The sequence below is a fragment of the Pipra filicauda genome, unplaced genomic scaffold, assembly GCF_003945595.2.
Source record: "Pipra filicauda isolate LSUMZ 115617 unplaced genomic scaffold, ASM394559v2 scaffold42_size3861933_pilon, whole genome shotgun sequence".
Lineage (NCBI taxonomy): Eukaryota > Metazoa > Chordata > Aves > Passeriformes > Pipridae > Pipra > Pipra filicauda.
Window position 1 is genome coordinate 3,601,631 of NW_024104565.1, and position 13,855 is coordinate 3,615,485.

Consider the following 13,855-nt stretch of genomic DNA (forward strand, 5'->3'; position numbering starts at 1 on the left):
ATATGCAGTCAGAAAAGAAACACCCATTGCTTTGGCTTTCACCCTTCAGGTGCCTGCCTCTTCTGCAGTATTAATAACTACTCACTATCAACTGTAATTAATCTAAAAAGAAGTCAGTTTTATGTTTGTGTCTTTGTATAGGTTAAATGAAAAGTGTAAACTTCTGAGAAGTATAAAGAAAATAATTTTTTCTTACACATTGTTTTTGGAATGAGCAGTTGAGTCTAGGATATATATGGCTGTAAGAAGATAGATGATCAATTCAAAAGAAACTTATAAAAAATAAGTGCTTTTAATTTGATTTTGTCTCTGTAAAGAAACGATAATGCAAATAAAACGATAAAAAAGAATCTTCTGTACTGCCTGGGTCACAGTGCTGTGTTCATACTGAGTGCAGGAAAGGAATAGATAATCATTTTTGCTTGGGGAGAAGCACATCTTAAATTTACACCATGAGCTGTTCTTCTGTCTGTCCCCAGTAAATTATTGGATGGTACTTAGGGATTTATTTAAGCCTTATTGTAAAACTTTACTATTTTTTTCCTTTGTTAATGCGTGTTTAATATTGTTTTCATAGGTAGAGCAAAATCGAGTGAAACTTCTGAATGACAAGGCAGTTGCCAAATCACAACTTCAGAAGAAATTGGGACAACTTCTATATCTCACTAATCTGGAGAAAGTAAGATGAATGATTCCATGGTCTTTACCCAAATGATGTACTCTGTTTACCCAGTGGAAGAAACCTACCATTATTTTTATTTAAAACTTCCATCTTAAAGAAATTGTATTTTCTGTGAAGATTCATTGCATATTGAAATTCAGTGTGTTGTTCTTTGTGTTACTGTGTAGTCATAAAATTATTTATTCCATTATATATTTTGGTTATTTGCTATTGCACACTGAAAAAGCTATGAACTCATTGGAGATGCTTAAAATTTTCATTAAAAGTAATGGGCCACGTTTAGTAGAGGCTTTATGAAATGATTTAACTTTCCACTTACCTTTGCTATTTTACAAAGAGGTTACCTTCTTAAACAGGACAATCATGTCTGGAGGTTAAATACGTGTAAAAAAAATCAGACAAACCCCATGTATTATATGTTATTTTAGTCATAGTGTTCAAGTAAGTACAATTATATTTAAGTAATATAGATTAAGCAAGGATTTAATTGTTTCTACAACATGTGAAGCTGATAGAAAATATGAGGAGTTTCTTATTTGAAGCTTGTATTTTACTGGGATTTTTCAGAGTTGTTGTAGAGCTGCAGCTGCTATATGAAGGACTGCAGAATGAAAAGTGCTCCTTTTACTTACCATCATTGTATATTTTTTTAACTTCTCAAGATATGCTTTATTCATTAACATATTTTTAATTTGTTCACACAGTAGGGTTTCTTTTTAAGGACTTTATTATTCATTTTTTCTAGAAGCTTGTTTTAAACATAGAATAACTTCTTCTTTTTTGAAACACAAAGTTGATATTTTTCTTCTACTTTATAGTCTCAGGATAAAACTACTGGGGGAGTTAACCCAGAACCGTGTCCAATCTGTGCTCGTCAGCTGGGAAGACAGGTAAGATACTTTGTCAGCAGGTTTTAGCTTTAGAACATTTTTACCTACAGCTGAGTCAGCAAATTTTCAGCATCTGATTTAAAATTAACATTATATTGAAACAGGGGAAATAAACCCTTTCCTGTAATGTACCAACCAGACTCTCCCCCTGACATAATGTCTTGCTCAGATGCAAGCACCACTACTGCCTTTAGCTTTTGACATCAGTGCTTAACTGTTCCAAAAATGTGACTTCCTGATTGTTTTATAACCCTGAAGTTATACTTTCGTCAGAAACATTTGTTTGCCATTTAGAAGCCAATAGATTGAGGAAATAGATAAGCTTTTTGTAGTATACTGTTCTATTTTACTGTAGCTGCTCTTATTGACAGTATTTTTTATTTCTAAATAAATGGATATTACCTACTTAAACAGTAGTAAAATCCAGTAGATTAAAGACTGGCAATCTGTATTTCTTTCCCCACCACTTACCTGCTGAACTGTGGGAGTTGAAATTTAAGTGGGACTTAATCAACGTCATAAAATACAAAACTATAGTTTAAACTTGACTTACCATGCATTAGGTAAGAACATGAAAGGACTCCTGTACAGTCAAACTAAATTGTCTCTTTTTTTTTTTAGGTAACTATTTTAAGGTGGTTTAGCTTCTTTATAGACATCTGTAAGCATGAACTGGTGTCCTGCTATGTTTCCAAAATCCCCTCTGTACTTTTCTTCCAAGGGTAGTACAGGTTTTTACAGAGAACAGCTATTTGTCCTGTTCACTGCCATTATGCTTTATCTTGGAGCTGGAGGAGCTCACTGAAAGGGAAAATAGTCTTTTCTTTTAACTTTCTTTATCTTTTCTTAATAGCGAGACTGCTGCTTTAGATAGTAGCAACCTTCATCTTGCAAGGAACTTTTAAAATACTTTGTGTCCTGTTTCTGCATGATTAAAAGAACTTTACGAAGCTTAAAAGACCTTCTGCTTGATAATCAGTTGTTTAGTCAATTCCCTCTGCTACTTGGTCCAGTGAAATCTGTTTTATTTTTCCTCTAAGAATGGCCTATCGAGCAGACTAGTACAGCGTAAGATACTATTTCTGGGTGCAAAACCACTGGTCTACAAATTGCTTCTCTGTTACAGAATGTCATAGCTGACACGTAGATGTTCTAGGCTCACAAGGGAGAACAGCTTCTGCAATGCAATCTGTTGTTTAAAATGCATTCTGTCTAAAAGAGATTAAGCCACTCTGTTCAAAAGATGTTGTCTAGGACTTAACAGTAGGGAAAAATTAAAGCGCTTTATTTACAACTTACTTAATAAAGACCAGCCTAATATGAATGCATAGGTAAAGACTTTTACAGGAGGCCAATGCTAACATTTTTGTAATTTTTTAAAAACTGTATAAATATTTAATCTGCATGCTTAACCTAGGCATTAAGAATCATCATTCATAGAAATGAAAGACTGTAAGGTCTTCACTGAAGTTCAAAACTGAGAAAATGCAAAAAATGAACAATAAATGCAGAAAATTTCTGTGGAACATGAATCTTTCTGTGCTGAAAAACTTGGAAATTCAGGCTTTTTAGCAGCTGGGATGCTAAAAATTCTAAAATTCTTCAATTTTAATCTGATGAATGTCATGAAAATAAAGCAATTTCTCTATGAAAATGTAATTTATCATATGTTAGTACACTGGTTTTCTTTTGAATTGATCCAAAACTGATACTGTGTTGTGTTGGGGTTTTTTTATCATTTCCTACATAGTGGGCAGTGCTGACATGTGGACATTGCTTTTGTAACGAGTGTATAGCCATCATCATCCAACAGTACAGCGTTGGCACCCGCCGGAGCTCAATTAAGTGTGCCATCTGCAGGCAGACAACATCCCATAAAGAAATATCGTATGTCTTTACTGCAGAAGCTGCAAATCAGGAGGATGATATTCCTGTAAAGGTGCGTTGTTTATAGGAGCTGTGTGGTCCAAACTTTCAGCAGTGCATATTTGTTTCCTTTTTTTTGCATCCTGCACTTAGACAGACAAGTGTACTGGATAGTTTTATAAATAGGATGTGTAATGACAAAACTTCTAGACACAAATGTGTAGGAATTCAGTCCTGATTGCACTGTTTTATCTACTTTTCTTGTTAACAGGGGGTTTTCGTTGTGTTAAAGGCAGGGGTGGAGGAAGAGGCAGCATCTCCATGAATCTTTAGCAATACTGACATAGTGCATAGGTACATTTTTGCTTTGCATGAGTATGTTATAGAATCGTGTTAAACAAAAAAACCCCTGTGGTTATTGCAGTTGTGGAAAAAAATAGAAGATTCTGGACTAAAATGCAAAGGTAAACAACATATTGGTAATATTTTGATTTAAATGATACTGCTGTCTTTAATTAAAATATGATTATAATACAGCTGGATATACCAGTCTAATCTGATTAGAGTAGTTAAAAGTAATAACTAGTTGTGCTGACAGACTTCCATGGTATCTGTGCAAATTTCTTCAAATCTTGCAGGTTTTCTAGGGTCGCTGGCCTGTATTGAAGACAGTTGCTACCACATTCACAGTAGTAATTTCAGCCACTCGGGACAAATGGAATTCCATTTTATGGGTAGATGCTTCCTAACTAAAATTATTAGATTTGAAGTAGTTGACAGTATGTAGCACCAGGGGGAGTAAATAGGCTGTATTTTTGAAGTGCTGCTGCTTAGAAGCTCACTTCATGCAAGGCTTTTTACATATTATTTCCTCTGAGTTTAGAGATATCACTCTGTTTCTAACAAAATTCCAAATATGTTTCATAAATTACATTAAAAAATAAAATAACTGGAATAACAAAATTTCATAAATAGAACACAGAAGAAACCTGTCATCTGCTGTCCTGCATACAGGGTTGTAATGTTTTCTTGAAGTATTTCTGCATCAAAAACTTTGAAAAAAAGAAAAAATAAAGCAAAAATATGAATTCTTTGTGAATTCACATGATAAGAATCATTCTTAGTTCATGAAAAATTAGAAAATTATGCTGTAGCTTCATGTACTATCAAAACAAGTAGCTTTGTTAAAAATAAAAATTTCTACCTCATATTCCTTTAGGAACAGTTAACAAAGAATAACTTAGTATGGTTTCTACAGAATACTGAGGTTAAGATCAATAACTTTCAGTATTTATATGAAAAGTGTGTGATTTATTCAGTGTTTTTATTTTAATCTGAGCTTTCTTAATCCCTCCAGTCTCTTCCAGTATTCACTGTCTCTTTCTTTGCATCTCACTGTTTATTGTACCACTACTAACCATATTAAGTTAATGCTTTAAATGCAAAAGGGCTACTGTAAATGGGAACATGTTATACTGAGCTAATGTATGGCCAGTCTTCGCGAACGAAGATTTGGGAAAGGTCATTACCTTTCGAGCCTGCTCAGTGGATTTTTTTAGGTGAGACACAGCGTGCGCTGAACTGAGCCCACCCTTTAATCCTGAGGTTCAACTGCCGGGGCCGAGCAAGCTTGGACAGTGGCAGCGAAGTCCTCGGGACGTAGGTTTGTTTAGAGTGACCTTCTCTTAGATGGATGGCCTTACAGGGCTGACGAGCTCCATCTGCCTGGGGAACTCCTCTGACCGGGAATCGAACCCCGGCCTCGGCGGTGACAGCGCCGCATCCTAACCACTAGACCACCAGGGGAGAGATTACTGACATCTCTGCGTGTTTTGGTTCTGTGAAAGTTTCCTGTGTCTGGTCAGTATTACAGTGGATATTGCTAGCCTGTCATCTGAGACCCTTTGTTAGAGGGGAGTTTTGGTTCTAATGTGTGTTGTTCCATAACTCAAAACTAATTTCTTTATAAATATTCATCTCGATATTCATCAAAAAGACAGACTGATGGTATAGGGGTAATGAGTGGGATAACTTTTTTTAAGAGAGACTGAAAACTAAGGGCTTATAACAGCAAGGGTACTTTTGTCAGTTTCATCTCTCCATGAAAATTGAGAACAAAATTGCAATTTTTGTGTGTTGTGAACCAAAGCTTTAGTCAACTGTTAGTTCAATAAGTCTAATATAGTTTATCTAATATAATGTAAGCAAAAGAACAAAGAACTTTGCACACTTAGTTCTGTTTAAAAAATAAAGCAAAAAGACTGTGAGCACTTTGATCATTATGCTGTTCTTTTCTTTGCCATAGTTCCTCTTACTGATCTGGTACAAAGTCACCTGTGTGACACCTGAGTCACAGGAATCTGAAGGGTAGAAAAATGAACAACAGTAGCTAAAGCTACTATCTGTTATAGCAGGGAAAAATAGGACCTGTGATAAGGTCTAAAACCAGTCTCTGAGGAAAAGACAGAGCAGATTAGCCAGAACTATCATCTGAATCAGAGATGAATGGTATCGGAAAAGCACATAAATGACCCTAGAATTATACAGGAAGTACTAAAAGTTAGTCTCTAACTCTCTCCTAACTATAGGTATTTATGATTGGCAGGCAGCTGCCATAGGGCTGCAAATGTGTCATCCTTTCTGATCATAACACCTGCTGACATTAATTGTCCATCTGACTTTGGAAACAGTGTTAATGTCTATCAGGTGCAACAGAAATTACATGGAAGAAAGCTGGCTTATTTTTATGTCTGTGACATAGACATTTCTATTATTTCTATGTCTGGAATCCCTATGGAAACCCTGGGAAATAAAATGGTACTGCTTATTGCAGCCTTTGGTACAACAGTCTGCAGAAAGTCTTTTACATGTATTTCTGGAGCATTCATTTATCTGCCTAATGTGTGAATGATCAAGCAACCCAGCCTTGGTTCCCAGCTTGTGCCTAGACTGCTGACATCCTTCCCAGCCAATTCTGCAAGCAGCGTGACTTCAGTAAATTTGATCTGTCATTGTTGCAAGCCAACATAGTTAATTCAATGTTCAAAAGACAGGTGCAGACAGAAATAAAACAGTATTTGTCCAGCTGAATCTAGAACAGCTTGAAATTACTATGCATGTAGGAACTAGCAAGAAATTATAGGCTAAGGGGAAAGGGAAGAGTACATAAATCAAAGTGGACAAGAAGTAGAATATAGTATTGGAATAATTAAGCACTGAAATACTTCTGAATGCAGAATATGAAGATGTTTTCATTGCAGCGCACAATTCTTCAAAAATTATTTATATTTACACTTTTCTTATTATTTTAAATATGATTAACAAGCTTCATAGTACTGAACGTAAGTTTGGTGTTGCCAGAATGAGAAACAAAAGCAACAGAAAAAACATTTTTTTCATAGTCAGTTTTCAAGAAGTGTGAAAGTAGGGAAATTTAAATGTGCATTTGGAAGATTCTCTAAAGACTGTGCCACTAAGTTAAGACGCAGGAGGCCTAATGAGCATGTTTGGTGCAACTGCATTGCTTGGGCTGTCTGTTCTGCCTCACGTAGCTTCACTGTTCAGTGTGCTGCACATGCTGTAATACACTGCTGATCCTATAGCAGTGCATTATAAGGGAGAGATAAAAAGAGTTCAGTGCTACTTAACCTGCCCTTCCTCCTTTAAAGTTTTTAAATTTGAGTAGGATATGTAAGACACCTAATATAACATCATTTAATAAAGCCATGAATATGGAAGTTGTTTACTTTCCTACTTTACTAATGCTCTTCTTTCACTTTTCAAAGGGAAGTCACTCCACCAAAGTGGAAGCTGTGGTCCGAACACTGAAGAGAATTCAATTTAAAGATCCAGGGGCTAAATCCTTAGTTTTCTCAACGGTATTAATCATCATTTTCTGTCTTGTCTTTGTGTGTGTGAGTTTAAAGCATTCATAATATTTACAGGAATTAGTTTAGCTACCAAAACATTGAATCACTCTCTACAGCCACTTGATTGTTTTGAGAATTTGTGGGGCAAGTCATGTAACTGGGACATGAACAACAATCATAGTCAGCAGATGTAAAAGCTTGTTTCTTTAAAGGGCAAACACTCAGTTTTGTATGGGAGTGTTAGAAATTCTAGATATTTTTATATGTAATGTGCAGATGTTTTTGATACATTGTAAAACTGTTTTTATGATGGCTGCCAATTTCTTTTATTCAAGCTGATCTTTTTAATTACATGTCTTAGTTTTATGAAAGATTTGGTTCCTAGCACACAAATATTTATTTCTTTTTTTTTTAATTGCAAATGCTAGTATTTTGAAAAGGTTTTTAATCTATTCTCTCTTAGGGAAGTTAATTAGTATTTTTTAGTTGTCATTGCTGTTTGTAATGTTGAGTTACTTTTATTGTTGTGTGTTTTTGTTTCGTTTTTTTTTTTTACAGTGGCAAGATGTATTGGATATAATTTCAAAAGCTTTGTATGACAACAACATGATTTTTTCTCAGATCAATGGAATTAGTAAATTTCAGGTACATAAAGGATATTTTTATTTAATTATTTTCAATGGGAAAATCATAGTTCATAGAAGTTAATTTGATCCTTTTACTTCATTGCTTCATTTGAGAAACTAAAAGAGCAGCAAATTTATTTGGCAAAAGCTTGGATCTCTAACTCATTAATTCTAAAAATCATAATCACAAAAAGCCCCAGTTTAAAGCTTTTGAAGCTAAACTGTACATTCACTTTTGAGAAAGAAGCATTGGCCTGTCTGTTAAGGATGAGACACACTGATCAGTGTTGCGAGAAGTTCATGCCTTCCTGATATCTGTTGAGTATCTGTTCCGGGATGAACATTATTTCTCTGGAGCCTGTATTAGCTGCTATAATTTCTAGAAAATGTAGTCATATCCTCCACACTCTTCATTGAGGAACTTTTGTCCCACTGCTGTGATGTTTGCCTTTTAGGAAAATCTTTCTGCATTTAAATATGATCCCAACATCAATATTTTGCTGCTGCCTCTTCACACTGGTTCCAATGGACTAAACATCATCGAAGCAACACACGTTCTGCTTGTGGAACCCATTCTGAATCCAGCACATGAGCTACAGGCTATTGGCAGAGTACATCGTATTGGCCAAACAAAGTAAGATTTAAAATTATGTTGAATGGTTTAGATATGGTCCAGAATAGATCTGCATACTGTAATCAGAATAAATCTAGTTCACCGAACTTCTCAGTTTTGGAGATGGGGTTATTCATAGGAACTCTGGTTTTAAAGATAATCATAAAAGGGACAGAAAGATTAAATTAAAAAATGTTTGCTGAAAATTCACTGTGTATTTTAGGGAGTTGTTTTGTGCTGCAGGGGTAAGATGCAGAAACAAATTGCATTTGGACCATTTAGGAAGAGTGTAAGCTCTTGAGTCTGAAATTCTGAAAAACCTTGTTCAGCTGGTGCCCTGTTTTATGTGTGCCATTGATGCCTTAGTTTTTAACTTTGAAGTTCTGCTTGCAAACATGTCCAGAAATATCTTAACTTTGCATGTCCAGGCAACTCATTCTTTATGTTATGAGGGTAAGTTGAGGCATGGCCTGAGTTTCCTTGAGAGGGTCCTTCTAACTGGTCATTCTCAGCTCCAGATTAGGAGCCAAGTAAATTGGTGGGGGTTTTCTGTTTGCTTGTTTTGGGGGGTTGTTTGGTTGGGTTTTTTTCCAAAAAGAACGTTATAGCACACTCACTTTACAACTGATTAGTTTTTTGAATCACAGTTCTGCCCTCATCCCCATCTAGATCCCTTTGAAGATGTTAATGAGTTTGCATATCTCTTGTTTGTTTCAATGTTGTTGATTTTACACGTGTAGTAGTGAAGACTTAACAAAGGTTTAGGAACGTTTGTCCTGAACATATAAGATGTATATGTTTTTCATTAGGTCTCATGTCACTTGAAAAAAAAATTAAAACCTGGAACATCAAGGAGAAAAATAGCTGGAGTTAATTCTGAAATAAAAATATTCTAGAATAATAGTGGGTTTTGCGTTCTAAAGGCAAAGAGAGGACATGAAGAAGCGTGTATGTGAAAGAATGTTTATGAACAGGTGGATATTTGTGTGTGTTGGTAAAGATTTTGAATTAACTGTGAGGGCATAGGGAAGATTGATTGCAACAGCCTGGATTGTAATTTTACATGATGCTGGCACAAAAGGTCTGGCAAAAGCCTTGCAATAAAAGCAGCAAGAATGTACTGTACTTTTCAAGAATTAAGACCTCAGCAAGGCTTATTTGAAAAAGGACTGTGTTCTAAGTACAGTGAGCATAAGGGAATACTCCTGTATGCAACTATTACCACTTCAGTTGAGTTCTTATTTACTTCTCTTTTTTTGGGTAGACCTTTGCCTATGAATCCCAAAGTATTCCCCCTGCATTCTTCTGTGAAATGTTGCCTGCCAAAGTTTCAGCTGAAGATATGAAAACTGTCTAAGCACTTTCAAGGGCTCTTGTCTCAAAAAATGTTTATACTGGGGAGCCTGGGATGATTTTTCATTTTTATCTTTGGAGCTGACTCTTTTCCATTTCACTTTCTTATGCCTGGCAGGTTTTTTTTATTACTGCTTTCTTTCTGAAATTTTATTTCATAAATGGAGTTGTCATTTTGTGTTATGTTTATTGACATTTTTGTTTTTGTTTTACCAGTGTTTACAGTTCTGTGTTTACTGACTACAATTGCTGACTTTTTAAAAAAAAATTATAATATTTTGCTGTCTTCAGAAATAATATTGTTAAAACTCTGGAAATCAGCTTTAATAATCCATCACACTGAGCTCTTGTCTCTTGGAACAACTTGTGGCAATGCAGGATGAACATTGTGTATCACCAGTGGGCCAAAGTAATTTCTTTAGGCTCTTGAGGAGGGTTTATTTGTAGTAAGGACACAGAAAGCAGAACTTTGCCCAGCATCTGCATTAGGATTTTAGGTAATACAGCTTACATTCATTTAGTATGTGGTCAGCCAAGTGAGTTTGTGCTCAGGGAGGCACTAAACACCCTGCAATGTCAGTGGAAGTTGTTAATCACCTTTAAGATTTCTTTCTTAAAATAGAGGCATTTTTTCAACATTCTTACAAGAATTAATGTGAGACAAAATATGATTATGAACTTCATCAATAACAGTATAACTTCTGCTCACTTATGGTCTTGTTTTCTTTTTTTAAACACATTCAGATCTACCATTGTTCACAGGTTCCTGATAAAAGCAACAATAGAAGAGAGAATGCAGACTATGTTGAAAACTGTAGATAGAAGGTATGTGTTGAATTTTTTAAAACATCATTATTACACTGAAAATGAAAAGGTGATTCTCAACCATACTGTTATTATAGTTAGGCATGCATACCTTTGTATATAAAACTCAGCTGTTCTCCTTCAAATTGCTGTGATTGGCAAAAAAGTTTTAAGACTTGAAAAATTTTAACCTGGTTCCAGTAACTTGAAGCTTGAGGTATTTTAATTCTCTGGAAAGTGTTTTGGTAACGTTTTATCTTATAAAAGCCCAATTAATAAATTATGTGTTATGATTCGTCTTTTCACTTTACGTATTTCCGTGAGTATAAAAACATTGCAATGGACGGAGTAATACTAAGCCTGCCACTGGAGCAACGGCATGTGGGGTAAGCTCTAATATAGGACATGGATTCTTCCTTTCATTACATTTAAGTTCTACCAAGTTAGTCCAATGGTGCTCTGTCACATTGGTTGGTTTTGCAGTCTGTGCAGGCACTGCCCAGATCCTAGCTTATAGATCAGGCTGCTGTGTAGACACAGAAGTAGTTTTCACTGTGTTTATCCTTCCAAAATCTATAAGCAATGACGGACTGGGCCTGGACTAAAAAGGGTGTTCTTTATGCAGAAAGTGTAAGAGGTTTGTACCTTTTATATATTTTATATGCATGATAAATCTAGGAGGAGGCCTTAGTTTAGGGAAGTTTTGCTGGTTAGAGATTATGAAACTAAGAATGGACATGCACATCTTTGGTTGTACTTATGAAAGATTTCAGTTTTAGCTCTGGAAGAATGATTTATTCGGTTTCCATATCTGTGAAGTAGCACTATTTTACATATAAAATTTGGATAAATGTACAGTGGTTGAATGATCCCATGAGAACTAATGTTTTGAAAGTAATATTAAACGTTATGCATGGAAGCTGAAGACAGTCCCTTAAATGTTAAAAGGGCACAGCAGATTATCCCATGTTCTGCTTTTGCTGGGTTTGCAGTGTTTGGCGTTGACTACTGTTAAGGACCATAGATGGACTTTGTATCTTACTTAGAATGTACAAGAGCAGTAGCTGATCAGTGTACATTGACTCTGAGCTGTGTGGTCTGTCTCCAGTGCACACAGCTTGTTACTGACATTGATTCTTTCTCTGATGCCTGCATGCAATTTTTTTCCCACAGTCACACGAGCTCTTCCATGAAACAGTCAGAAGCCTCAGTGTTGACAGTGGCAGATTTGGCTGACCTTTTTACAGAGGAAACTGAAGAACTTGAGTAAAAACATTGGTTTGTCCTAATGAAATCAGAAAGTACCTGATATAATAAGCACCAGGATATAATCCACTTGATCTATTGTTCCTGTAAACATCATCTAACATTTGTTACAGAGTGATTGGAAATTGAAAAGTCTTAATTGTTACTGTTTTATTCTTTGGTGAAGCTCATAGCAGCACACACTTCTGATGGCACTGGAGAAAAGTTGCACTTTGCACATTATACAAAAACATGGATTTTATTCCCAAAGAGCATTTGAGCTGGATGCTAAAACTGAGATCTTGGACCCTTGGTTGAGAGGATTTTTACCATCAGGTTTGATTGGCTAGTAGCTCTGTCTGAGAGCAAAACTATGTGGGTGGTTGGGTGGGAAAGGGAAGCAGAAAAATACAAATCTAATTTTTTTTACTGTACAAAGAGATGTTAGAAAGAATGACTGTAAATTAATATTCTTCTAGAAAGGGCTTGTTAGATTTAATGCAGAGTTACTAAATGTCTTATTGTTAAAACTTCAAATGACTAATCTTTACTAATAATTTGGATATTTGTATTAGGCTTTTAGATATTCATAAAGACTTGTGACAGTTAAATATTTCATTGTTAATGCTTACTTATTGCAAAAAGATGATAATTAAATTATGCTTTTTGTATATATGTTGGTCTGGTGATCAGTTAAAGACTTGAACTTGCTGTACATGTTTTCACTTGAAGCCGTGACTAATTTAGTACTCTGTTTAAAAAAAAAGGCATTTGTTACAGAATTTTCAAAAAATTAATTGGTTAAGCTGCTGATCACTTTGGAATCATATGGTGTGCTTGTGTGCATTTTCTCACTATGATATTTTTGTCTAGTTCTCCCCCTTAAAGATACAGCAATTTAAATATACAAAATAGATGAAATTAAGGTAGGCAGTCTAATTCTTAGGTGCCTGGTCTAAGTTAGATAAACAGTGGAAAGACATGGAACTTTGTGAAGTTTTGTCTTGATATGCGAGATCACTCTACGCTATCTCTGTTAACAGTAGATAGTTTGGAAAACAAATCCAGGCTAACTTTTAGACTGCTAAAAGTAGGCAAGATAAATTTTAAGCCTTTTGACATAGGTTATGAATTCACACTTATATAACATTTGTTTCTGAAGGTGTTACAGAAGCAAGCTCAGTTACACAGTTGATGTTAAACACAAGTTTGTGTTTAGAGAGTGAGCATAAGCAACAGGCTATGTCCCTCAAATTACAATATTTACTGTTTCAGTAGGCAATGTATTTTGTATATTTTAAAAATCTTACTTAAGGTGGAAATTAAAATTAGTTCTGTAAGAAATCTCATTGTAGAATTTTTAATCATGTCAGCTGATTCTTCATAGATTTCTATAGTTATTGAGCTTCTTGAGTTTTGTTTTCAGTCATACAGCATTTGAGCTGCACAGTCAGGTATTAAACCTATCCACGACAGGTAACTTTTCTGCTTCTGACAACAGAGGTGAATAGAATTTGCAAGAATAATACTGTATCAAGAAGTGGGGTTTTTGGCATTTATATTCTGTTGGCCTTCTGGACCAATTGGATACTTTTTTTCTAAAGACTATTTGAGTAACTTTACAGACAATGTATCTGTTTCCCATATTTGTAATATGTGCTAGTTGGTTTAGCCCAGAAAGCCAACTGCATCCTGGGCTGCATCAAAAGCAGCGTGTCCAGCAGGTCGAGGGAGGTGATTCTGCCCCTCTGCTCTGATGAGACCCCTCCTGGAGTTCTGCATCCAGTTCTGGGACCCCCAGCAGACAAAGGACATGGGCCTGTTGGAGCCAGTCCAAAGGAGGGCCACTAAGTTGATTACATGGCTTGAGCACCTCTCCTATGAAGGCAGGCTGAAAGAGTTGGGAT

The 13,855-nt window shown here is 35.5% G+C and overlaps 1 protein-coding gene and 1 non-coding gene across 6 annotated transcripts in view; one reads left to right on the forward strand and one right to left on the reverse strand.

Annotated features, from left to right (window-relative positions):
- Window positions 1-13,292, forward strand: part of SHPRH (SNF2 histone linker PHD RING helicase) — a 55,383-nt gene extending 42,091 nt beyond the window's left edge. For 4 of the 5 annotated variants that reach the window (XM_027739514.2, XM_027739515.2, XM_039385698.1 and 1 more), the window contains 8 exons: window positions 578-679; window positions 1,501-1,572; window positions 3,323-3,511; window positions 7,224-7,316; window positions 7,866-7,952; window positions 8,389-8,567; window positions 10,644-10,724; window positions 11,877-13,292. In XM_027739514.2, coding sequence (XP_027595315.1) covers window positions 578-679; window positions 1,501-1,572; window positions 3,323-3,511; window positions 7,224-7,316; window positions 7,866-7,952; window positions 8,389-8,567; window positions 10,644-10,724; window positions 11,877-11,973 — 900 coding nt within the window. In that variant the 3' untranslated portion in view covers window positions 11,974-13,292. The remainder of the gene's footprint in view (window positions 1-577; window positions 680-1,500; window positions 1,573-3,322; window positions 3,512-7,223; window positions 7,317-7,865; window positions 7,953-8,388; window positions 8,568-10,643; window positions 10,725-11,876) is intronic. The other variant, XM_039385696.1, reaches the window with a different exon arrangement.
- On the reverse strand, window positions 5,173-5,244 carry TRNAD-GUC. Its single transcript has one exon. It is a non-coding gene; the product is annotated as a tRNA-Asp (tRNA).
- Window positions 13,293-13,855: the final 563 nt, after the last annotated feature.